General features: G+C 46.1%; 1 protein-coding gene across 1 annotated transcript in view; it reads right to left on the minus strand.

Moving 5' to 3' along the window:
• The window catches only part of LOC146813672 (cysteine-rich protein 3-like), a 596787-nt gene that overhangs the window by 131078 nt on the left and 437970 nt on the right, over positions 1–27739 (minus strand). The window contains exon 5 of the mRNA XM_085610169.1: positions 22121–22215. Within this exon, the coding sequence (XP_085466295.1) occupies positions 22121–22215 (95 nt within the window). The remainder of the gene's footprint in view (positions 1–22120; positions 22216–27739) is intronic.

Below are 27739 nucleotides of genomic sequence, written 5' to 3' on the forward strand. Positions count from 1 at the left end.
GTGCAGCTCGGTTACTGACTGGGATAGGGTGGACACAGTTGAAAACCCCTTCCGTGGCTAATGATAGGAGTGAAAGGTAGACTGGGGATGACGTGGAGCAGTAAAGAGGCCCAAGGATTTGGCCGTAGCTTGCGAGTCCTTAAAGCGCTCCAGAACAGAGTCTGCCTGGTCTCCAAAGAGACAGATGCCATCAAAGGGCATGTTCATGAGGGAAGCCTGGACATTCCACAAAAAGCCTGACATCAGTCAGGGGTGGCACGGTCGATGAACCCACTCTGCCCAGCAAGTCAGTCGTGTCCAGTCCACAGTGTATAGTGATCTTCGTTGAGTTTCTCACGTCTGAGACTGCTTGGGCGAGTGGTCAAGTCCTCCTCTGGCACCTGTAGTAGAACTTGTGCAACAGTTTCCCACAACGTGTTGGAATAATGACCCAATAAGCATGCAATGTTCACTGACCACAATGAAAGGCTGGCAAAAGAAAACATTTTCTTTCACAAGCTGTCCAGCCTCTTGGATTACCTGTCTGGGGGTCTGGTACAGGATTGTGCCATGGGAAGTGAAGGCTTGGATCACCAAGGTCACGCGCTGGGTGATGACATTTGGATCAACTGGAGCGGGGCGGTGGGCAATTGTCCTATTTATAGGAACCCCTGTGTTGGCCGGGACGCCGCTTGCTGTGGCATCTGTGCGCCTTATAAATTTAAAATAACATAACATAACATAACAAGGTCATCAGAAGGATGTCCGTCAGGGCTTTGTTGAACAGGAGTAGGGGTTCAGAGGAAGAGACTCCCTGTTGAAGTATCTCAGTCAAGATGTTGGACTTGACTGCCAAAGGGCAACTGAAGGTCGAGGACCTCAGCCGCCTTCTGCACCACCACTGCATATGTAGCTCTCTCCTCCATAGCCACGGTAGGGGGAGAAAGCATGCTAGTATCTGGAGTTGTAGCTAGTTCCCTGGCATCACCCAGTTCCTCACACCAGTCCATATGTTCATAAGGCTGGTATTCTAAAGGGTCCAGCGACCCTCTTGCATTCTTCCCTGATGCCTAGCCCCTTGCAATAGGGCTCAGGCTCCAACCCAGGACACGGTGGTTCTGTCGGTCGACGCGGCTTTGTAACAGATTCAGAGATCACAATGGGGCTAACGCTGCAAGCATCGACGCCAAGACAGGTTGGAGTGGCACGACCGATACCAGTCTGGATCCATGGGGGCCCACTGGGACTGAAGGCACGTCAGAGGGGTCAGGCTGCACAAATAAGACGCAAGGCCTTATAATACTCTAATTTGAAGGCGAAACAGGTACAGTGTCGGGACCAGTAGGTACAAGTGACTCACCACAAGCAGGGGAGTCAGAGCAGGCCCTGAGCAATCAGGGGAGCCAGATGGAATCAAAGAAGACCCTCAACAGGACCCCACAGGCTGGAGGCACTGGAGTCGCAAGGGGACCGTGAGCAGCTCACCAAAGATGCAGGTGAGGATGGAGATCTTGGTCGCAGGAGATGCTTGAGGTGGAGGCTATTTGGAGCCCGAAGAGGTTTGAGGAAGAAAGCCAACAAACTTTTCCAACGACAAGTCAACTCGGGGCACAGGAGTTTGGTTCCTGCGGATCGGACGAGGAATACTGGCCTCAAACTCTATGTGAAGATGGTGCAAGCCTCAAGGGAGTTGTAGAACCACCGCATGTGTTGCTGAGCTTTTCAGAGACAGTGGGAGCCCAGGAGCAGCAGACCGGTTAGCTTTGTTGCGGTACCTACTGATGCAGGTAAGTGACTCCTTCACTTCAAGGTTACTTGAATGTCCACAGGCAATGGAAGGTTCCTGTATGGAGCACAGGCACGGATGTTGCAGCAGACGAGCAGTGCATCGAGACCAGGAGCAGCAGGAGTCTTCCCAGTTGCAGCCTTGGTTCCCACAGCGAAGTCCAGAGTGCCAAGACGGTCGAAGATTACGTTTTATCTTGATTTGAATCTAGTCTCACGACGACTTTAGGGTCCCAACCACAGGCAAACCCTTAAGTACCCTAAAGAAAGCGTTGGGACGATCTAGGGGTCCCTGCCAGAGGAGGGGCTGGACAGTGGGGAGGGTACTCCCATGTTCTTTGTCCAGTTTCGTGCCAGAGTGGGAGCCAACGGCTTCCTAAACTGGTTTGAACTGGACGATGCAAGGAGGGCACCAAATGTGGCCTGAAAGCAGCCTCAGTGGCGCAGGCAAGAGCCCCCACCCTGCAACAATACACTAAACCCTGTCTGGAAGGTAGTCACACAGCCCTGTGACAGGACATCTTTTGTTCTGCCTTTCTCTGCTCGAGCTTGGCTCAGCAGCAGGAGGGCAGAAACAGGTCTCTGGTCAGCAGCAGCCCTAGCTTGCGGTCTGGTTCTGGAAGACTGGTACCTGGAGCATGGAGGACCTCCCGGAGGAGCTTTACAGTGCATGGAATCATACCTCCCAAACCGTTTACGGTGTGGGGTAGGATCCCAACATGTTTGATACCAAACATAACATGGTTCGTTACAGACAGTTTAGAGATGTAATCTAGGAATGACACATGGACCCTCTATATGTTATATGAGTGATGCACTTACAACCCGGGAGAATGGTACCCGTAGGGTGTAGGGGTGTCCTGCTCATGCAGGGTCACCATCACACTTTGAACCGAGCACCCTGCCTTCAGGACTGAAAGGCCTACCTGATACAGTGACTTATAGGTTTTAAGTGCAGTGACCACAGATATAGGAAAACCTATATCTGTCGTAAGTGGTTACACAGGCTGCAAGGGCAGGCCTGGAGTCACAATTTTAGTGATCTCTCACAGGTGGCATAATACATGCTTCAGCCCATGGGGGACCCCTGGTGTACATATGCCCTGGGTACCTCAGTACCATATGCTAGGGACTTATAAGGGTATACCTGTAATCAATCTGGGATGTACTAAAGTACTCACCATAACCAATTCGGGGGAGTAAGCACATACTGGGTGTTCTGATTAGCAGGAGCCCAGCCAGAAACAGCATAACACCAGGCACAAAGTGGGGGTAATCATGAAAGCAGATCCTACTTTCCTACAACCGGCTACTGTGAATAGGAGGAATGTGATGCCTGGGATGGATGGGAACAGAGAACTAGGCATTTTGGAGATCAAGGCGGATTAGAAAATGTCTGTGGTTGAGAAGGTGGAGAATTTCGTGAAGGGAAATCATACAGAAAGAGCTTCTTGATGTACATGAGTTTCCCAAGATTGAGAATGGGGCACCACTACCCTGATGTCTTTATCACTAGGAAAAATAACAGGAGTAAAACCTTTTACCTTTTTAGGAATATGAAACATGTTCTATGGCCCCTTTGGATGACTGGCTAAAACCTACTTGTGAAGAAGGTGGGGGTGAGATGGGAGGAACTTTGTTGGAGTTTGAGGTGGACCTGAGTGAAGAAAGTAAGTTACTTACCTGTAAATGCAGTTTTCCAGTATTGGAATATTTAATAGATTCACAGGCTTGAATCATTCCCAGTTGTCGAGATGGAAGTCCCCGGTATATTTAAAAAAGTAATGTCACAATAGACATAGGACTTAAAGGCCTATGGCCTCACTATTTAGTAACATATACAAGTCCTTATTTAAAAAAGGAACACACTTAGAAAACAACCAATCAGATGATACCACCCTGTAGAACCTTCCTGTGAGAAGCTCTAGTCCCTCAGATTTTCTAAGCACAGTGAGTACAAAAAGAAGTAACAAAGATGAGCCTTTCCAGGGGAGGTGGGTCACATGTGAATCTATGAAAGATTCCAATACTGAAGAACTACAGTTACAGATAAGTAACTCATTTTCTATCTCCGGGATTGGAACTTTCATAGATTCACATGCTTGAATCATAGTAAATAGCAGTAATCAGCACATTTTGCCATGTAACAAGAAAAGAATATATACATCAGCAAATAGTACATAACTATGTTTTGCGTGTCCATAATAGTAAATGACAACAGCTTAAACAGGAAAAGCAAGTGTGCATCATCAAGGATGGTGGGAAGTAAGGAAAGGCTCACCTTCACTGAAAGGGAGGTCTCAGTATCGCTTGTCCCACTGCAGCGTCTTTCATGACCTTGGAATCCAGACAGTAATGCTTGGAAAAAGTGCGGCGTTTTCCATGTTCCTGCCCTACAGATGTCTGATAGAGAGACACCTGCAAACAGAGCCATAGATGTAGACACGCCTCTAGTAGAATGAGCACGGACCTTTGATAGCAGTGGCTGGCCTGCCTGTTGATGGCAGAAAAGGATTGCACTAGAGATTGATCTCGAGATGCTCTGTTTCGTCAGAGGGAAACCTCTCCTAGGTGCGCTATAAGCTATGAACAATTGATTAGATTTGCAGAAGGATTTGGTCATGTCTAGATAGAATTTTAGGCAGCGTTTTAGATCCAAGGAATGCAAGGCACGCTCAGCTGCCATCTGATGAGTTGGGAAAAAAAGACTTTAGCACAATTGGTTTGTTAAAATGAAAATCCGAGGGAACTTTAAGAATAAACTTAGGATTGATCCATAGAATTACCGTATCATGTTTCAATCAATATACTTATAAAGCGCACTACTCACCAGTTAGGGTCTCAAGGCGCTGGGGAGTGGGGATGCTACTGGTCGAAAAGCCATGTTTTGAGGCGTTTCCTGAAAGTTAGAAGGTCCTGGGTCTGGCGTAGCTGGAGTGGTAAAGAGTTCCAGGTTTTGGCGGCGAGGTGTGAGAAGGATCTTCCTCCGGCGGTGGTGCGACGGATGCGGGGGATGGTGGCGAGAGCATGGTTGGCGGAGCGGAGATGGCGTGTGGGAGCGTGGAAGGAAAGTCTGTCGTTGAGGTAGGCTGGACCGGTGTTGTAGAGAGCCTTGTGTGCGTGGATCAGGAGCTTGAAGGTGATCCTTTTCGGTACGGGTAGCCAGTGTAGGTCTCTGAGGTGGGGGGGGGAGATGTGGTTGCGGCGTGGGACGTCAAGGATGAGGTGGGCGGATGCGTTCTGGATACGTTGTAGCTTGGTTTGTAGCTTGGCCGTTGTTCCTGCATATAGGGCGTTGCCGTAGTCCAATCTGCTTCTGACCAGGGCGTGGGTGACCGTTTTACTGGTCTCGACGGGGATCCACTTGAAGATCTTGCGGAGAATGTTGAAGCAGGAGGAGGAGATTGCGTTGACCTGCTGAGTCATGCTGAGAGTGGAGTCCAAGATGAAGCCCAGGTTGCGAGCATGGGTGGTGGGTGAGGGTGCGGTGCCTTGGGACTTGGGCCACCAGGAGTCGTTCCATGCTGAGGGGGTTGGAGCCGAAGATGACGATCTCTGTTTTATCGGTGTTTAGCTTGAGGCGGCTTGATTCCATCCAGTTGGAGATGGCGTGTAGTCCGTTGTGTAGGTTGTTTTTGGCAGTAGTGGGGTCTTTCGTGAGGGAGAGGATCAGCTGGGTGTCATCTGCGTATGATACTATGTTGATGTGGTGTGTCCGAGCGATTTTAGCGAGAGCAGCCATGTAGACATTGAAGAGCGTTGGGCTGAGGGAGGATCCTTGAGGGACGCCACAGATCTTGGAGGCTTCAGACAGGAATGGCAGAAGGCGTTCTCTCTGGGTTCTGCCGGTGAGAAATTATGAGATCCAGTTGAGAGCCTTGTCGCGGATTCCGGCGTTGTGGAGTCATGTGCGGAGGGTGTGATGGCATACCGTGTCGAATGCAGAAGAGAGGTCCAGCAGGATGAGTGCTGCGGTTTCTCCTTTGTCGAGCACGATCCTTAGGTCGTCTGTGGTAGCGATGAGTGCGGTCTCGGTGCTGTGATTTTTTCGGAATCCGGATTGGGAGGTGTCGAGCGCCTTGCTGTCTTCTAGGAAGAGGGAGAGCTGGGTGTTGACAACTTTATCGATGACCTTGGCCGGAAAGGGGAGGAGGGAAGATCGGCCGGTAGTTCTTCAGGTCGCCTGGGTCCGCCTTGGGCTTCTTCAGTAGTGCGTTGACTTCTGCGTGCTTCCAGTTTTCCGGGAAGGTGGCTGACTCGAAGGAGCTGTTGATGGTGTTGCAGAGGTGGGGAGCGATGATGTTGCTAACTTTATTGAAAATGTGGTGAGGGCAGGGGTCCGAAGGGGATCCGGAGTGGAAGGAGGCCATGGTGTGAGTGTGGTCTTCTTCGTTGACGAGGGTCCAGGTGTGGAGGAGGTTGGTGTTGCTCGGGGCGTCAGGTTCGTGGGTGTCTGCGGTCTGCGGTCTGTTTGGGGCTGAAGCGGTTGTGAATTTCTTCTATCTTGCGGCGGAAGTGGGTAGCGAGGGAGTTGCAGAGCTCTTGTGATGGAGGGGGTTCGTTGGAGCAGGTCCTGGGGTTTGAGAGTTATTTTACGATGCCGAAGAGTTCTTTACGGTTGTGGGCGTTGTTGTCTAGGCGGTTGTTGAAGTGGGTTCTTTTGGCGGTGCGGATCAGTTGGTGATGCTTGCAGATGGACTCTGAGTGCAATGTGGTTGGGTTGGGTGAGATCCATGCGCCAGGCCTTCTCTCTTTTGCGGTGTTCTCGTTTGGAGTTCAGTAGATCAGGGGTGAACCAGCTCGCCTTGGCGCTGTGAAGGGTGTTTGAGGACTTTTTGAGCGGCGCGAGGGTGTTGGTGCAGTCTGCTAACCAGCATGCAGGTCGGTGGCGGCTGTGTCGGGGTCCGAGGTTCCTGGCGGTGGGATCTGGGCGATGGTGGAGATCAGTTGTTCTGTTGAGACTTTGCTCCAGTTGCGTCGGGGGGGAGGGGGTTGTGTGCGGTGGTGGTGAGTAGGTGGTTTCTGGTAGGAGAAGTGGATGCAGTGATGGTCTGTCCAGTCTAGTTCAGTGGTGTGGCTGAAGGAGATGTGGCTGTTGGCAGCGAAGATGGGGTCAAGTGTGTGGCCTGCGGTGTGAGTGGGCGAAGGGACGAGTTGTGTGAAGCCGAGGTTAGCGAGGTTGTCCAGCAGGTGGTTGGTGTTGACGTCGTTTTCTAGGTGGAAGTTTAGATCGTCGAGGAGGATGTAATCCGCTGAGGCGAGGGCTTGGGCGCTGACTATGTCGGCGATAGTGTTGCAGAATTGTGCTCGGGGGCCTGGGGGTCTGTAGATCAGTGTTCCTTTGAGGGTGGTGTTGGCGTTGAAGTGGAGGTGTTCGGTGGAGTTGAGGGTGTCGTGGGTGCTGGTCGAGACTTTGATGGTGCTTTTGTGGACTATGACCATTCCTCCTCCTGGTTGATTGGTGCGGTCTCTCCTGGGGATATTGTAGCCTTCAGGGATGGCAATGGCAATGTCAGGTTCAGAGGCCGAGCTTGTCCAGGTTTCGGTGAGGAAGGCGATGTCCGGTGACGTGGAGGTCAGCAGGTCCCAAAGTTCGATGGCGTGTTTGTGGATGGAGAGGGTGTTGAGTAGAATGCAGCTCAGGTGGTTGTTGGCAGGTCTGTCGTGGTGCTTTAAGGTGCAGGTGAAGTGGCAGGCTTGGCAGGCGAAGGGTCCTTTGGTGGTCCGGGGGGAGGACTGGAAACAGGTGGAAGAGCTTCCTCGGTTGAAGGCGTGGAGGTTGCTGGTGGTGTAATGGCGTCTGGGGGTGTGGGGGTGCCACGGGCCAGGGAGACTGGCGCTGGGCGCGGTCCAGGCGCAGACGGGCTAGCCTCCGGCGCACCAGCGGCGCGCGACCGCCATTAAGAAGGGAAGAGGGAGGGAGGAGCAGCTGGGAGGCGGGAGGGGAAAGCGAATGGGGGCGCTAGGGGGGCGGGGCCGCAGCGACAGGAAGGCTGAGAGCGGCTCAGGGAGAGCCGGCAAGGGGAGCGCACAAGGGGCAAAAATGGAACAAAAGGCACAAAATGAAAAACGATTGCAATAGCAGCACAGTAAAAGCAAGGCACAATAAAACAAGGCACAATCATAACAAGGCACAAATACAAGAGTCTAGGAACGCTTACCAGCAGCCCACTAGACACCAGGGATGAGGCGCAGGCGGGTGCCTGAAGGTGGAGGAGGGCCTCGAACATCAGTGTGGGCGGGGGTCAGGGACATGGGCACAGCTAGGTGGTGCTGACCCGCGTGGGGGAGCGAGCTCCTGATCAAAGGCAAGTCAGAGGTCACTCACCAGCGACGCGCAGCGACCGCCATTAAGAAGGGAGGAGCAGCTGGGAGGCGGGAGGGGAAAGCGAATGGGGGCGCTAGGGGGGCGGGGCCGCAGGGACGCAGTGGCGGGATGGCTGAGAGCGGCTCAGGGAGAGCCGGCAAGGGGCGGACACAAGGGGCGAAAATGCCACAAAAGGCACAAAATGAAAAACTATTGCAATAGCAGCACAGTAAAAGCAAGGCACAATAAAACAAGGCACAAATACACGAGTCTAGAAATGTTTAAACTATAAATGATCTCTGGGTTGAACTTGTTGCTTTCGTCTAGGTTGTCTGGAACAGGCAGCCTGTGGAGGCGCACTGTATTTGCTGTTGTTGGTAGTAAGGTTGGAAAGGGGTGTAATTTTGAGGCTGGTATCTCCGGTAACCTCGTAGAAAAGATAAGGCTCCTCTGCCACATGCTCTATATTGGAGAGTTCCCAGAGCCTTAGCGGTGTCCGTATCTGTTTTGATGGTTTGCAAAGCGTCATCAATATGTTTGCCAGAGAGTGTTTCACCAAATGATATGTCCAAACTTTTGCTTTGCACCTCAGGGCCAAACATAGTTGCTTTCAGCCAACCCTGGTGTCAGAAGTTGGCCTGGTATATACTGTCCACTAGTTATAGTGGGCACCCTGCACCAGTCCATACAACCCTTATTGATGATAGGTTAACCCCTTCAGCACTCATGACCGAGCCACTCCGTCATGAGCACAGCTCAACCGTGGCTCATGACGGAGTGGCTCCGTCATGAGCACAGCGCCACCGCGCTGCCCCCAAACCCCCCCCAGCGCTGCGGCGGAATTCCCGCCGCAGCGAAGGGGTTAAAGATGACCTTTATTGAAAGCTATCCTAGTGGTAGCTATGGAGAGCAGCCTTCAGGCTAAGTCTGGAAGGAATGTAAAGCAGCTTGTTTTACCAGTCTATAATCTCTTGAATGACCAAATGAAAGGCAATATATATATATATATATATATATATATATATATATATATATATATATATATATATATATATATATATATATATGTGTATTTATTTCTAAACACACCCTACTAGTCTCTTTATGAGGGTAGAGGTCTAAACATATAGGTTACACTTCAAATATTACAGTAAAATAGCACAAATACATGTTAGGCCCAAGGGCCGAGCCAAACCATATACTAAAATAGTGATATAAGAACCACTTAACTAGACCAGGCCTAGAGCTTGCAGAATCGCTGGGACCCCAAGGAACCATCCAAGGTAGTGATACAGGGGACCCACGGGGCCGTGTGCAAACACAGCCGGGAGCTCCCGTTAGCTTCTATGGGGAAAGTTGCGGTTAGATCTTTTAAGATTAGGGACACTTAGAGACGAGCTAGGACCAAACCCTTTTGGACTTGGGAAGTTCTAGGGCCAACACCCAAGGGAGCACTGGAATACTCGAGTTACCTCATCCAGGGAAGCCGGGTGCATAGGTGTCAAATGGTGTCGGGTCACGTCGTCGTTTTCAATGGGAGCAGGTGAAGAAGTGCTGCTGCCGGGAAAATGCGAAGTGTCTGAAGAGATCCAATTGGGAAAAAGGGGGGGTGGTGATGGACAGAGTTTCTGAATGATGCAGAATACTCTTACCAAGTCAAGAGATCATGGTTTTAATCCATCACCGTTTTTTAGCTCACTGCACCATCCCAGCTCAGAACCTGGCTACATGCAAATTAGTCTGTACCTGTCCCAGTGCATGATGGGAACAGGGCAAACCAAACTGCCAAGCCAATTCTTATACTGGGAAGGAAACAAGCTTCCGGGGACCGGTTTCTGGCATCACAGCCTTCATCAGCCCGGCTTGCCTGAATCCTGATGGTGCAATGAGCAAGGGACTCACGTCTGAGCATACCCTCCCACACAGAGTGTGGATAAAATCGATTTGGGAAAAAGGGGGGGTGGTGATGGACAGAGTTTCTGAATGATGCAGAATACTCTTACCAAGTCAAGAGATCATGGTTTTAATCCATCACCGTTTTTTAGCTCACTGCACCATCCCAGCTCAGAACCTGGCTACATGCAAATTAGTCTGTACCTGTCCCAGTGCATGATGGGAACAGGGCAAACCAAACTACCAAGCCAATTCTTATACTGGGAAGGAAACAAGCTTCCGGGGACCGGTTTCTGGCATCTCAGCCTTCATCAGCCCGGCTTGCCTGAATCCTGATGGTGCAATGAGCAAGGGACTCACGTCTGAGCATACCCTCCCACACTGAGTGTGGATAAAATCGATTTGGGAAAAAGGGGGGTGGTGATGGACAGAGTTTCTGAATGATGCAGAATACTCTTACCAAGTCAAGAGATCATGGTTTTAATCCATCACCGTTTTTTAGCTCACTGCACCATCCCTTTCAAACAACGAGCGGTAGAAAATCTGAGGAACCTAGCCTCTCTAGGGATTGTTCTAGAGGGTGCCGTTGCCAGATTAGCTGCTGCTTAAATGTGGTACTTTTTTTACAAAAGAAAATGGATAGGCTATTGCAGTGACTCTTCATTGCATGGTAGCCTATAGTAGTTGTATCTACTGCTTTTATAGGTATACCTTGGGACTCCCCCCTACGATGACGGGAAGGATTCAAGCCTGTGAATCTATGAAAGATCCAATACTGGAGCAGTATGGCTCTTGGATAGTGAAAGCTTAGAGTTCACCAATTCTCATCACGGAAGTAAGGGCCAGGAGGAGAGCGATCTTCCAGGAGAGGAACTTTGCACTACCTCTATGCATAGGTTCAAAAGGGTGCTTCATTAGCTGTATAAGCACAATTTTGAGCTGCCATGTTGGAAGAGGAATTATCACGGTTGGAAAGGTCCTGAAGAGTCCGTTATTGATTTGCTTTACCTATCTGCTAGACCATAAAGATGGGTTCTCAGCTGATCTCTGGAAACAGGAGATAGCCTCTAAATGCACTTTTATCGCAGCATGTGCTAAACCTGACTGTGCCAGATGGAGGAGATCTGCCAAAATCTCCTCTGGAGATGACCAGAGAGGGTGCACCCTAGCTGATTTACACCAAATACAGAATCTTTTCCACTTTAAAGAGTATGTTTTGTTGGTACTGTCTGCACGGGCCCCAAACAGGACTTCTCTGCATTCCTGTGGGATGTTCAGGTGTCGAAACTCCTGGGACTCAGGAGCCAAGCGGATAACCCGAGAACCTGGGTCTGGATGTCAAACTTGTACCCGGTTCATGGTTAAAAGCAACAGAATCGGCTTGAGGGGTATTGGAGGTTGCAGAGACAGAAGATGGAGCTCCGTGTACCAATGTTGGCAAGGCCACGGCATTAAGATTATTATGAGGACAATTAACCTCAAAAAGATTGGCAAACGTGATGAATGGGAGGACTACGTCATAGCCACGCCTGTGTCTCCTTCTCCGCAAATTGTAGAGTCTCTACCAGAGGATATCGGCAGCTTATACGCCTAAAATTAGAAAAAGCAGCTGCATCACGTTTCCAACGATCTTTAACGCTCAAACAATCAGACTGCTTTCTCTACGATTTCAAAGATCTATCTAGGAAATCTGTTAGATCTATACCCATTGTTGATCACATCTGGGAAGAACGTGTAAAAATGATGACACCTGCCACAGGTATCCCTGTCTTACCTAGGATCGACTTAAAGTAGAAAGCTCCGGATGATGCCCCTGCTTGTCTTGTGGCAGTTCGAGCTGGACTGTTCCCATGAGGCACAGGGTCAGACTGATTTGCATATGGACATGTCTGAACTGGGGTGGCAGAGTGGGCTAAAGAACGGTGATGGATTAAACCCAGATCAGTTGACTGGGGGTGAGTGCTTGCAATGTTCAACACTCCGTCCATCATTTCCTTCGGTTTTGTCTTGTAGGACACCATAAGCCTTACTTTGTCAGGCTTAGACCTTCTTTAGCACCCTTGGTAACAGAGGACTGGGAGGAAACACGTAGGAAAATATGCCTGACCATGCTATTGAAAAGGCATTCCCCCAAGATCACTGTTGCGGATGCCAGCTTAGGGAGAACTGGCATTTGGAGTTGTCGCAAGTGGCAAACCGGTCTAAAGCTGGATTGCCCCAGTGAGAAAATTCTATTGAGGCGGTTTTGATTCAACTCCCACTCATGGCAGGTAATTTGCAATCTGCTTAGCAAGTCCACTATGGTGTTCTGCTACCCTAGTACGTATTCTGCTGTCAAGAGAGACTTTGTGCCAAATTGCCCAGTTACAAATCAATTGAGCTTCTTGAGAGAGAGGAAAAGATCGTGTTTCTCCCTGATTATTTAAGTAATGCATTGTCGTATTGTCTGTCCTGACAAGCACTGAGAAATTCTTTATTCTGGGCAGTAAGGCTTGTATAGCAAGGAACACAACTTTTAATTCTAGAAAACGTATGTGTAGGTTCCATTGAGATGGCAGCCATTTGCAGCTGATATGAAGTTCATGTAGGAAGGCTCCCGAACCCTCAAGAGAAGTGTCCGTTACCACTAGGGGAAAGGCTCGTAGCAGGAATGGTAATCCCTGTGGCAGATGACGAGGCGGTGTCCACCAAAGTACTGGAGGACATACTTGAATTAAGTCATCGAAAGTTCCGTTGACCTGTACCAATTGGATATTCAAAGCTTCTTGAAGAGGATGCATGTGTAGACTGCAGTAAGGGATGACAAGTATACAGGAGGACATCTTGCCCAGGAGAGATTTTTATAAGCGTACGGAAAGTGACTTTCTTCTTTGTATGGGGCCCGCTAAAGTTAGAACCTTTTGCTGTCTTTCAAATGTGGGATAAGCCCTGTTTAAAGTAGTATCCAGGATGGCTTCCAGAAATGTTATTTGCCGCGTAGGTTGAAGGACTGATTTCTCTGGATTTAAAGTGAGACCCAGTTGACTGAAGAGGCATAGACACGCCTTGGTCGGCGCTTTTGCGGCGTTGTAGGTAGGAGCCTTGACTAGCCAGTTGTCGAGGTTAGGAAAACTTTGGTGATGTGGTCTGAGATACTCTGCTACTGGCGCTAGACATTTTGTAAAAATGCGAGGGGCAGACTTGAGCCTGAAAGTTAACACTCGGAACTGATAATGTCTGCTGTCTACTGTGAATCTGAGAAACTAGGTGTTTCTTGTGAATGGAAATGTGGAAATATGCGTCCTGCAGGTCTAAGAGCGTCATGTTGTCGTTTCCATTGAGAAACTGCAACACATCTTGGATGGTGATCATACGGAACTACTATTTGAGGAATTTGTTCAGATTTCTCAAATCTAGAATTGGTCTCCACTTCTTTGACTTCTTGTGAACCAAGAAGCACCGGGAATAAAAACCTTTTCCCCTCTGGTGAAACGTAACGCTTTCCTTTGCTCCTTTCTGGAGGTGCAAATGCTTGTGAATAAGAGGCTGAGGAGGGGTCGGAGGTGGCAGCTCTATGAATTCCAGAGAGTGACCAAATTGTACCGGATCGAAGACCCAATCTGTCGTGATTGGTTTCCAATTTTGTAAATAGTGGGAAATTTTGCCTCCTACTTTGGAAGTGTCTGGAAAAGTAGCAGCCGGCAGTCGGGGGAGGTCATTGACAACTTATTACCCTTCTGTCGTCCTGTTTTCCCTCGAAAGGAAGACTTGTTGTATGCAGTTCCAGGCGACTGCTGCTGGGCAAAATGTAGTCTGTATTGTTGGCTGGAAGAGGTATAAGATGGATACCGGTACTGTTGGTAGCCTCCTCTGTAAGATGATGGACTCTTGCCCCGAGCACCACGAAAGGGCATCTTTTTATACTGGAGAGTACCAAGGGCTTTAGCAGTATCTGTATCTTTCTTTACCCTGCAAAGCTTCATCGATATGCTTCCAAAAAAGCTCCTCTCCATCATAGGGCATATCTAAAATCTTGGTCTGAACCTCTGGTATGAATGTTGTGGCCTTCAGCTATCCTTGGCGCCTTAAGATTGCAGTCCCAGGCCAGTAGGTGGAAACTGGTGGAAGCGATGTCCGTCACACAATCGATTAGCTCCAAGACGGAGAATTTTCTTAGCTTCATCTTTGATGTCCGATGGGATATTGTAGATATAAGGATCAATATCCGACCACATAGGGCTGTAACGACCTAATAAAGCGAGGGAAGCTCTGACCTTTAGAGCAGACCAAGTTGAAAAAAGTTTATCAATGTTGTCCAGTCTTCTACCCTCCTTGTCTGGGGGTGCTAATAATGGTGCTGATGGGTTCTTCGATCTGCTTTGTGCCCCTTGAGATATCACTGAATCTGGTTTTGGATGACCTGTGAGACGAGCAGGCACATGGTCAGGAGCCTTATACTTTTTATCAAGTCTCGGTAAGGCTGGTGGCACTGTCGCTGGATTCAGCAATATTTTTACTCCTTGATCCCAGATAGTCCATAATGGGCATTGATCTGAGATTTGCTAAAAGGCTCCTTGGGGTCATAAAGGAAACAGTCCTGTTGATGCACAGGCATCAGAAGCTCAAAATGCCCAACTGACCTCTCCAAGAGGTTATGAAAACCTCCAATGTCCTCTGGAGGTGAATCAGTTTGTGGCAGAGATGGAGACGCTGGTGGAGGAATAATATAATCATCCCACTCGTCATGTTATTGCTGTTGATCCTGTATTTACCCTTCCTCCTGTTCTTCCTCTGTCAGAGGAAGATCGTTGTTGTACAGGCACTTGTGACTGAGGAGATGGTGGGGGTTGCATTTGTACCAAAGGCGCAGATGCTGGCGCAGGTGATAGCATTGTTGGAGGAAGCCTCTTTCTATAATCCGCTAGCATGGATTGCAGATCTGTTACAAGGGTGGAAGGAAGGTACACCATGTCTTGTTGTGGTTGCTGCTGACTGCGTTGGTCAGAATAGTAAAATTGTTGACCATAATACTCCTGCTGATCAGAGTCCTTTTGGTATTTTACATTGAGCTCTGACAGACTTTGCGCTGCCCCAAAGAGGCTGTCCTCGTCAGAATAATCCTCATTATCTAAGAGGTGTGCTGGTAACAAGGGTTTGACTCTTCTTGGTGATGTCAAGTAAGCCGTTAACTTTTCCTGTTTAAATTTTGGTTGAAAAATCAATTTTCCATTTTTTGACGTTGGACTCATCAACAAGGTAGTCAACGCAGTTGTCGTCGCTGGAATATTCGCCTTCGATGAGCCGTCAACAGAGGAAAGCGGCGCCGACGAGGACAGGGACACCTCCGCCAATACAGGCGTGGATTAAAGAATTGCTGTTGACTAGATATCCCTCGTCAACGAGACAGTCGACAAAATAATGGGGCGATAGTAGACAAGGGGGTTGTCGACAATAGGCTCGTTGTCGATGGGGAAATAGTAGTTGACGAAAGACTCGTAGTTACCTTCGTCATCGGTAACTTCGTCGACGACTTAGAAGCCTTGGTGGTCTGTACCGTCGACAAGAGAACCTGGCTTGTCAATGAGGTTGGCGCAGATGACAGGGATAGTGGGGACTGTGGTCGAAGAGGTTACCCCAATAGCACCAAATGAAGATTTCTTCATCATTAAGGTTGTTGTCAACGAGCTGTCAGTCAGCAGGGCTGAGGTAGGCTTTTTAAAAGTATGTGTAACCTTCACAGGTGGAGTAGAATGGTCTGAGACCAGTTTCTTGGAGGATTTTTTGACAGAAAACTCTGTTGTGAAGGCGGTAACTTGGAAGATGGGTCTTGCTTTACAGTATCCTCTGAAGACTTTGGGTCTTCTTTGGAGGTTGCTGCAAAGAATGACGTGGAGAGTAATCCAGTGGTCTTTTTTGAGGAGTTTTAGAGGAGGATCTTGAGGAAACATCTCTCCTCATCAGAAACCAGATCAGCCCAGTCTAAGCCTCTGCAGCCTTAGTAAAAGCCTACCCTCACGATCTTTCAGTCTTTGAAGAAAACGCACAACATACCTTACATTCCTTAGTTTATGGTCTGAGTATAGCAAAAAGGCAGTCCTTACGGAGGTTGTCGAATGCAGTCTTCCTGCAGGTGACACGGGGCCTGAAGAGGCCTTTTTTAGGTGTGTCTGACATGGAGAGGTCAGTTTATTACACCTAAGAAAAGATATTTGAATCTAAAATTTGTAAATAAGAAAAAACCTGAAGAAAAGGTGATTCCAAAGAGTTGTGAGGAAAACACTGAGCAGGGCTCAGAGGAGACTCCCTAGCACGACATGCGGTAGAAAATCTGAGGGACTAGAGCTTCTCTCAGGAAGGTTGGACAGGGTGGTATCATCTGATTGGTTGATTCCTAAGTTTGGTCCTTTTTAAATAAGAACTTGAATATGTTACTAAATAGTGAGGCCTTAGGCCTTTAAGTCCTATGTCCATTGTGACATTACTTTTATAAATGTAATGGGGACATCCATCTCGACTATGGGTAATGATTCGAGCATGTGAATCTATGAAAGCTCCAATACTAGAGTAACTCCAGTGTATGACCATTTGGCGAGGAGATCTAAAACCCACTTGTTTGTAGTGATTTCTCTTTAATTATTCAGGTATTGTGACATTCTAGCACCCACTGAGTGAGGAGAAGGGAGTGTAGCCGGCACCTTGATGTTGTCACTGTTTTCTAGCACTATCTCTGGCGGAAGCAGCCTCTCTTTGTTGTTGCTTAGCATAGGCTGCTGACGGTGGTGCTCAATAGGGTTGATGCTGTTGGTAAGCAGACCAAAAGGACTGCTGGTAGGATTGAGGTGGATATCTTTGGTATAATCCATGACAGAAAAAGGAACACTGAGAAAATGGGTCTTACTGTACTGGAGCGTTTCAAGGGATCGTGCCTTCTCGATGTCTGCGTTTATGGACTGCAGGGTGTCATCAATTTGCTTGCCAAACGAAGAATCACTGTTGAAAGGCATATCAAGATTTTTAGTCTGAACCTCTGGTCGGAATGATGTGGCCTTTAGCCAACCCTGGCATCGAAGGACAGCCTATCCCACTAACTGCCGGAAGCCCATGGATGCAATATCAATTACACAATCAATCTCAGATGCTGCCTTTCAACAGTCTTGTAAAATGCATGTGGTTTTTGTTGTTTTGTCTTCTGGTAAGAAGTTGAGATATGTGGCCCCGTCCAACCACATTTAGCGATCATATTGTCCTAGAATGGCGAGAGAGTTTGAGGAACGTACAGTTGCGGAGAACCTTTTCCTGATATTATCAATCAAAGTAATCTTTATTTCGGTCATAGACCATAAAAGATAAGCAAGCCACAAAGACATACATTTATACAAAAGAAGAAAGGGGGTATTGCAGTTCATAAAAAGTAAGTACAATAAAGATTAGATTAATTGCCAGTTAATTCATTAAAACAGTAGATAAAAGATTAAAATATTGTAAAAACAATGATAGATAAAATCAATGGGTGTTGCATTATACCGGGGAATTAGACAATAAAAGGGAACTTCTCCTTCGCCACACAGCATACCAGAAACGTGATACCGAAAAGACTATAGGTAATGCTGTGTCTGTCTTCAGGATTCTGTAGGCAACTTTACAATGTGTGGTCCCCAAATTCCTACAGAGTTGAAGAAGCAAACGTTTTCTGATAGGTTTATATGTGGGGCAAAAAAAAGAGGACGTGTAGATCAGTTTCACTAGAGGCTCCACAGGTTGGGCAGTCAAGAAGATTATTTATCGACCACTTTCCTGTGAAGGCTCTCAGGGGCAATGTTCCATACCTGAATTGCATATATAGTTTTCTAGAGGCATTAGGCTCCATCAGGTCTAAAACTGGCTCTATTTTGAAGTCTTCTTTAGTATTAAACAAGTCCATGGTCAGTGAGCCTAATTTATTATTGGTTAGCATCATATTTTTGTTATTTAACCAAAATGCATTTGCCAATTCAGCTCTAGAAAGTGTAGGGGCGTTTATTTCAGGATGATGCCATAGAGCAGGAAACCCTAATCTAATAAGCTCCCTTTTAATATAGAGAAGCCACGGTATATTATCTATACCACGGGGGGTCAATAACGATTTTAAATCGTTTTGGTAATCCACTAACTCTGGTGTTGCCCACAGCCTGCGCCAATACAATAGTGGCCTTAAAGCAATTTCGTCTTGGATGGACCTGACTCCCAGGTCCATTCTGAGTGGTATAAGGGGAGTGCTGGGTGGTAGGGACAATAACGACCTTAGGAACAGGTTCTCAGATCTGCCAATGTCACCGGTTAGACAGTGCCCCCATAGTTCAACCCCATAGAGAGATGCAGCCCGTGCTTGTGCTTTATATATCTCAATGGTGGGTGCTATCGGTTTTGAGATGGAAGCTCTATATATTTTAAGGATCCCACCGCAAGTCTGCGTGAGTCGTAATTTAGCTTTTGCTAGCTGGGGACCCCATTCCATCCTATCCGAAAGTGTGACACCGAGATATTCAAAGACTGTAACCCTATCCAGGGTAACACCATTGAGAGAAGGGTTAGGACCATTTTTTTTGGGCGGGTTGCATATCATAAATTTTGTTTTTGAGGAATTGACCTCAAGGCCTCTCTGGGAACAAAATTCAAAGAAACTATCGAGGGCGCGTTGGATCCCCATGGGGGATTTAGACACCAGAAGGGTGTCGTCAGCAAACATTAGTGCGACCACCTGCTCGTTGTTAAGTTTGGGGGCATCGATGTCCTTGACTCCCCTCAGGTGGGACACTAATGCATTAGTATAAAGAGAAAATAGGGTTGGGGCCAGGACGCATCCCTGTCTAACTCCACGGTTAACAGGGAACTTTGGGGTCAGATTGCCCCACTTGCCGCACCTAACTTGGGCGAAATTATCGTTATGGAGCCGTTTTATAATCCCCAAAAGGCAGGCAGGCATCCCCATCTCAGCCAGGAGAACCTTTTCCTGATATTATCTAGTTGCCTGCCCTTGTAGTCAGGCACATATGTGATTGGGGTAAAAGGATTCTTAGACCTGCATTGTGCAGCTTGCGTAATGACCGAATCAGGTCTTGGATGTCCAGTGAGACCTCTGCCGCTTTATATTTTTCATCCATTCAAGGGAGAACAGCAGTGATGGTAACCATTGTCTTCATAATTTTTACTGCTTCCCATATATAATTGGCAATCTGTATTGTTCTGATTTTTTTCAGAATCGTTCTTTGCCATCATACAGAACACAGTCTGATTGTTTAACAGTAATGGGAAGCTGGAATCGCTAGGCTGCTCTTGTCATTAGTGTATGAAAACCCCCAGTATCTTCCACTGGAGAATCCATTGGTTGTGGAACTGGAGGGGAAGGTGGAGGATAACACAGATGTGGTGAGACTGCATTGGTATAAACTTTGATGTCACTGTTGTCGACAACTAGGTGGACATAGTTGACTGAGTGGTCGACTGGGTTGTCTTGGTCAACGTGGATATTCTCGATGGGATGGATGTTGACGGAAAAAAGTGTTGACAAAATACCCATCATCGTGGAAAGCTTGCTTTTAGGGACCGTCACGGACATTTTTTCAGTGAATTTAGACATTTTTTAAAAATCTGTACAGAGGAGGATCTAGGCTTCAATGGAAGGGCTGTAGAAGGAGTAGAAGGCTCAGATTTAGAGTCTGAGGAATCCCTTTTTAATTTTATCTCATTGAGCAGATCCATGATGGGTCTTTAAAGGTTCTTACTTCTTTGAGGGAATTCATGAAACCTTTCCTTTTTTTCTGAAAGTCAGAGGAGATGGACGCTCACTGCTTTCGTCCTCCGAAACGATGGCAGTCCTGTTTAAGTTTTTGTAACCATACTAAAAGTCTTCCCTTACGGTCAAGGAGGGTTTTTGTGGAAAATGGACTACACATTTTGTAGTCTCTCACCTTGTGGGAAGGATGAAGGAAATACATTCATTCCTATTGAGGATCTTCAGCACGAAGCCTTTTCTTACCACAGGTGGCACCTGGCCAGAAGAGTCCTTTTCGGACCAGTTCTGGCATACTGGAGAAAAATGATAATTTGAAAGTCACCAAATCTGAAGAACTGAGCAGAGCTCAAGGAGACTCCCTCACACACAACGTGCAGAGAAATCTGAGCGAATATGCCTCTATTAGGAGTATTTTAAAAGATGCTGCCTCCTGAAGGGTCATTGTTCAACTTTGGTCCTTTTTTTCTTTTTTTTTTTTAAGTACATTGATAGGCTATCAAGCTGAACCTTACATTCCCATTACAGCCTATTTTAATACATACTGTTTACTATGTACCGCGGGACTCCCACTTTAAAGACTGGGAATGATTCAAGCATGTGTATCTATGAAAGATACCCCAGTACTGGAGAATCTAATCTCCTTCCTTGCCCATCTGGAGGAGCCGTACAGACTGTTTCAAGATTTCATGATATTCTTTGGACGGCCTGCAGCAGTATACATTTTGCTCGTAGATGACCAATAACACACACAAGTATTCTCTGAGGCTTTATACTTTTTATTAAGGCACACTATGAATGACACTTGTAGCAGGTGTTTGCGTTACCTGGAGCCTCTCACTCTAAATGTGGTCAATTATTGGAACATATCCAACTGTACATCAATGACGGCTTTTAATCATAAAGGAAAATGGTTCTCTAATTTGAATCAGCAACTCCAATCTTTTTGAGGCTCTTCTTATTGATTGAAAGCTCTCAATGCCACTGGCAGTGAATCCATGAGAGGGGACGTAGATGGTCCAGCTAATGATATGGAATCAACCCATTCTGGTTCCTTGTTATTGGAATAGCTCACCATCTTTAAAGTCAAACATTATCAGATGTTGATCTCCCATTTTGTGATAAAGAGTCGGACTCTACCTGGCACTGGAATCAGAGGATTAAGCATTCTCTTCTTGTGGTGTAGCGAAGACATCTGTAGTAGTTGTGGTTCATAAACAGGCTAAGCTGCAACTGTGCTTGGTTGTTCTGTAATTATATGTTGCAAATCCTAAACCACAGAAATAGGAACCACATGGTAAATACAGGTCTGGTTGAACTCTTTATACATTATAAACGTATTGCTACCGGTGGCCTTTGTGCTCATGAAAGGGTTGATCCATTACATGAAAAAGTTCTACCTTTGTCCTGGTTTCCATGCTGCCTGCGGAGTAGGCTGCTCCTGTTCATCTCCAACTGAGTATTGAAACGAACGTGTTGGTTACAGGCTATCACAAATGCACGTTAGTCCATCAGTTCCAATTCTAGAAGCCTGAAAGGTGGAAGGAGCGAGAGACTCTACTACTTGGGGAAGTATGCTCTCGCAACAGTTTCTGGAGGTGCTATTTTGACAGCCTCTGACAATTGTCTTGCTGGGTTCCCTCTCTAAAGGGCAGCATCGCTGATGATTGTAAGCGAGGAAACTGCTGTCAACTGAATGTTCATTCATAGAGTGGTTGATAGAATCTTCATTGACGGGGGTCGATTCGGTGGACAGTGGCACTGTGTCAACTGAGCTGCGGGTATTGGATCAGGGCCAGCGCGACTAACTTGATGACTGACAGCATAACTGCCGTAGATTGGTATCATCGATAACTGTTTCAACAATGATGCCATTGGTTCAATTGTCGATGATGGTGACAAAATGAGAAACTTTTATTCAAAAGCTTAGCAGGTGGGCTGTGTGATATTACCACGCACAGAGACTCCCATCTTGAGACGGGGACGATTCAAGTGTGTGATTCTTTGAAATATTAAATATTGAAAGATATTCCATGTTCCAAAAATTATGCTATAGGTCTGTAAAGAACACACATACATGTTTGTCATGGGAAAAATGTTAGCTGGGTCTCATTTGATAATTAAGGGTTTGATTTAGATCTCAGTGGATGGGTTACTCTGTCACAATGGAGACGGATTTCCTGTCTGCCGAAATATGAATCCCATTCTATCCTATGGGATTTATATTTCAGAGGACGGGATATTTGTCACCGTTGGGACAGACATGCCCGCCAAGATCTAAATCCGGTCTGAAAACTTATTTTTTTTAACGCTAAAGCCATAATACGGAATCACTCTAAACTATTAAGTACATTTCTATACCAATATAGCTTCCACATATATACCCTCTGGTCAATAGTCACACTTACTTCAGCATGGCTCCCCGATACAAGTGTCTTTTTGCATCTTTGGCATCGCAGACACGGGCGATGCCAATTCCTTCCTAGAGACATCACTTTTTCAGCTGAAATAAAATGTACAAATAATTAGTGCAAAGAACGCATTTCATGAGATCACAAGAGGACATCAGGAAAATGCTACAGCATTTCTCTCCAAAAAGAGATGTTTAATATTTATGAGGGGACAGTACAGCTTACCCAGAACCTTTGTTGTCAATCATAGGTATTTTACTTCATTTAATAAGCATTCAAACTTTATACGTTCGAAGAGAATCGCATTGTATTCGGAAATCTTATAATACAGTTAGAAATACAGAATTCCAAAATATTTATAATTAATGAGCCAATATTTACAAGAAACTGGGTTGCAAAGACCTTTCTTTTTGAAGAATACAATGGAGACTCACTAAAGAACTCAAAGTAGAGAAATGACAGGCTTGCAGAGTGGAGTACCGTAAAGGGTCAGCCCATTTTCATATGTAAATTAGGGTAGGAATCGTAATCATTATTCCCATACATATTAACCTGACCTAAATGATAAGGTGGAAAGTATTTTATTAATCCATTTAATATGCACAATAGTGAACTAATTCATGTTAAGTGTTGTGATAATGTTACAGCAGAAAAAACAAGCATTGGCATAGCCAATACGTCGCGCCTTTGGGACCTTATGTGTTTAGGCAGAGCTATTGGCTTTGGCAATGTTTTTAAGCTATGGGAGCCAAGCATACATATATGCCAAAGTAGAAAAGAGCGTTTGATGTACCCAACGATTGTGGATCTTGTTATCGTGGAATAAAATGATACAGAGATCCTTATGTTTGAGAAGAAAATGTTTTATTTTAATCTTTTATTTTTTATAGTGTGCCTGTTTAGTTGTGAAACATAGTTAGAGATTTTTGTTTTTGCCCCCATTTTTAAGAGTAAATGCCCGCTTTGAAGAAGATCCATTTTGTACCTTTAGTATCCAGCTAAAGATAGTTTAGTGTCTGGATTGAACTTTATGAACTGAGCTGCTGAATTATAAGCCTTTATCTCCCTACACCACTTATTATGGGCTCTCTAAATATCGCTTTCGATAAATTGTGACTCAACATCCGTGGAGAATAAAAATCATGGCATTCGGGCAAACAAGAGCAAGTATACAATTTACAAAATAATCATGTATGTCAGTAGAGATAGGCAACAAACATAAGATAACAATAACATATGCAAACTTTACAAATAGCCACTGTATTGGCCAAATGATAAAGCTGGCCATGACTACTGCATCTCCACACAGATCCACTATCCAATGTGTCACCATTGAGGCACAAAAGAGGCAATGGACAGTGCAAAATCTACCACCCCACACAAGTGAAGTGGGTACACCAGGTTGGGGAAGCCATACATTCATGTAAATGCAAACATAGGTACAGGAAGGAGTCACAAAGAGATATTGAACAAGTGCCAGCACTTCACCAACACCCAGACACCTTGATTTTCAAAAGTATTTCAAAGCAAAATACCATTATGTTGCAGCCGGTAGCAACAAGTACAACGCCACGTAGTAGAGACCCACTAAGACTGGCAATTCAACAAGAAACGCTGAAACCAACAATGTGGATTGGCCTTTGGAGAACCACAGGGGGGTTCAAAGTGCACTGCACCTGTAACAGGTGCAGTGCAAACAGGAAAAATAGTCTAATTGGGCTAAAGGTTTTGAAATATTTTTAATACGCAGAGCGAAGAATTTGGACTGGTTCATGCCATAGATGACAAATCAAGGCATTAATAAAACATTTCAATCAGTTCATATTTCTGCGGCCCCAAATTCATGAAGCCATTGAAATATATACAGTACCATACATATACTACAGACATTAAACACTGAAAGATAAATCAAATGATAGTCTTATCACATGAGCAAAACCCAATATCAGGATTGGAAAAGTCCAAAGACAGAAGAGCTTCATTTTATGAACAATAATTGGATCAGTCACAAAGACACCAACATTACATCCGCACATGGTTTAGTCTAAAACTAATTGTAATAACTCCAATCATGACTATTCAGGCGGACTGCTATCAAAAGGAGCGGAGGTTTTTGGAGGAAAAAAAACAATTTATTTAGTACTGGCCTGCATTTCTGAGACACCGTAGCAAGGTCTTGTTAAACGGTCTCCCCCTTTAGTGCTGTCAACGTGCTTCGGCCCAACTCGATAGTCTAAGGCTTCATCAAGAGTGTAGTGGGTCATTGATCGAAGAGAGAATATAAGGGCGTGCCACCAAACCCAGATTCTGATACACATGCGGATGAGAGTGTTGTGGATAAACACAGAAGTGAAAAGAGAGTCATAGCACATGTTTGTTCAAAATATAAAGGCAGAATGCCCAGTCCTTCGCGAGAAAAGGCACATTTAATTAGAGAAAATGGTAAACCTGTAGTATAGGTTTAGAACATGTTTTAAGTAGTGCAGGAGTTCAAAACTCTTTCACATTTACGAGTGCATGATTGAATGCACAGCCCTTGGATAGTGTCAGCTTCACCCCTTGTACCAACGAGCTAAAGTAGATAATTTACAACAACTCGCACATTTTAAAAATAATGCACCGTTCACTTGAAAAAACATCCCAGGCCCCGCTGGCTGCCAGAGAAGCCCTGCCCTGGCAGGGGACCCCTTGTGAGCCCGCCTGGTCCACTCCTCCCCTCCGCACACCCCGAGGCCATAAACTACGGGGGATAACCAGTGATCGAAGTGGGGGGAAAAGTAGGGGAACTGTGGGTGGAGAATCGGAGGGTGGGAATAACCCATGGACTGAATCAGTGGGCGGAGTCGGAGGTGTTGCCAGAAAGAGCAAAACGTCCCAAGATTTAGTATTGGTTTGGTATTTAACTGACCATTTACAACTCATTACATTATTTAATTCAGCCAAGGGATACACATGTTTATTAAAGGTTGAATAGGAGTTGACATTAAAATGTATTCACAAAGTGGGATACATTTCCAATCACAGAATGTCCCAAATACACTTAAAAGTGGAAGTACAAGCCATTTGTCTCCGAGCCATGCAGTTTCTGTCATCAGCACTTCTCCCTTTTTCCACAAGAGCAGTTCAAACATGAATTACAAAATATCCCAGTCTGCAAACGTTTTCCACCTAATTATGTCTCTGCCATATTTGCCGCATAATACACCATCTGCTGCATAATCGGATAATTTTAACTAATAAATTGTTTGTAGCTCAAATGGATCAAAAGTTTAAAAAAAATGTGACTTGTGTTGCTGCGAAGTGGAGGGCCTTTTGCAGGTTGACTGGTAACCTTTCTCACTGCTGCATTTGACTGTTACACTGGTACTAATGAGGCAAAATATTTGCAGAGACTTTTAGTATGTGTAAAAATAATAAAGTATCAGAAAATATACCGCATTATGCTGCAGACTTTTTGTTTGCTGCATAATTTAGTCAACACTGTGGCATAATGTTCTCTCTTGTTGCATAATTCTACTGGCCCCAAAGCAGGCAGGACATGTTAAGAGTGCTTGTGCATGGAGCAGAGAGGCCGTGAAGTTTGCGAACTTAGTTTGGTGTGCGTGCAAATCATACATTGCCGATCCCTGGTGAGTTGCACTACTATTGCTGAAACAAGGCCAATTGAGGTACCAGTGGGTGAGGCAGACTGACTTCAAGGGTCCTGTGACCTCAGTGACCAAGTCACTGGGCCCGATTCACATAACTAACATAAGAAAAAATCCTAAACTTACTACCATTTTGGTATTCACAGAAGGCACTTACTCATTTCGGTACTCAAGAAGTTAGGAGTCCTGACTTTAGGACTCCTAAATGCCTTCTGTGAATACCAAAAGTCTTAAAGTTAGGATTTTTCTCAGTTTAGGAGTAGTAAAGTTAGGAGTCCTTATGTACAGTAAGGTGTCCCTTCCTGCAAATAAACAGTCATTTAGAAGTTACAAATCGCCATTTAGAATTGTTTATGTGCAGGAAGGGACACCTTCCTGCACATATTCATTCCGCTGCAACGCAGGTACCCTTTCACTATGGTGCAAGGATGACTGCGTTGGCGATAGGAAGCTGAAATTATCACCAGCACAGGGGGAAACGCAGGGCTGCACCGTATTGTTGTAAATACGGTACAGCCCTGCATTTCAGAAGTGGCGGAGCACAGCGTTAAGCCAAGAAGGCTAACGCTGCGCTCTGTCACTTCTTTGTAAATATGCCCGTTGTTGAAAGAAACATGACAAAACGAAAGTGGTGCTTCACTGGAAAACTCTGTAAAGGGGCCCTAATGTGTTTGAGTGAATAAAACCAATCTGGCCACTTTGCGACCACTCGGACTTGTTTATTTAGTGATGTTTAGTATTTTGAATCATTTTTCTCTCCGCCCGGAGGCTGCCCTTTGGAATAGAAAAATGTCAGAAAAAGACATTGTGGCATGCTATGCCACTATTTCTTCTCCGTTAGGTCTATTTTTATGTAAATTGGAATTAATAAGGCTATTGGATCGCTTCATGTTCTAGTTTGGAACTTCGTTGTGTCTGTTTGAACTCTTATCGTTGTTCGTGCTCCTGGGCCCTTGGTACCCGCACCTTATCATCAGCCTACAAATAAAGAACTACTAAATTCTTTAGCGTCTTTAATACATTAGACATTTGTAGCAAAAGGTTCTCTTTCTTTTTTGGATCCATTTCACAGGGCAGCAAATAAAGGAAAGAGAGAGTAAAAGTCTCGGTTTTCAGCAACAGAAGGAGCCACACAGAAATAGAGGCACTAAGCGGAAGAAGAGAGATGGTAGCAGCCGCAGAGCGGAAGCGGACACTGTCCTGGTCTTCCCTGGACAAGAAGGAAGAGAGACAGAGTCCTTTTCCTTCTATGCCGCCCGTCCCCGCACGGCCATGAATGGCCGAAACTTATCTATAAGCTTTCGCTATTTCTGCCGTCCTGGGACACATTTCTAAAAACAGAAAAGTAGGGGAACGGATTGCTTAAATTTTAAGAAGTAGGGGCACGCCGTGCCCTTTCGATCCCACCCACTTCGACCACTGGGGATAACCCACCTTTCGCTCCTACGGTGGCCCGATGGCCTCTCTACCCTTTCAGCAGGGGAGCAACACTAGGATGCCGTCCCTTCTAATGTCGCCCTGCGTGGGACGTGGCAGCTGCATTTGCTTCTGCTGACTTTGATGACCTGTTGACAGTCTTGGAGATGCCACTGACACACATTTAAGATGTGTGTGTGCACTCAACTCGTGCACAATATGCCAATGCGCTCCCTTCCCCAAAACACTACGTAACAAATACATACGAAAGAATTCAGCGCTAACTTTCCAATGCCTCAAAAACACATTTCTGTGCTAGACTCGGGCACACTGTTTGCAGAACTGAAATGAAAAGCTTTAATGTTTTATGAGTTTGTCCACAGTGGCCCAGGACAACAGACACACAGAGCAAAGACTAGGGGTGGGCGGATTTTGCGAAATTCACTTTCGCAAATTATCGCGAAAATGTTAAAAATCTCCGCAAACACGCGGAAATATCGCGAAGATGCAGAAGTTTTTTTCCCGCCCGTTCGCGGTATTTTCTGCGTGGTCG

This window comes from Triturus cristatus, chromosome 6 (assembly GCF_964204655.1).
Source record: "Triturus cristatus chromosome 6, aTriCri1.1, whole genome shotgun sequence".
NCBI classification, from domain to species: Eukaryota; Metazoa; Chordata; class Amphibia; order Caudata; family Salamandridae; genus Triturus; species Triturus cristatus.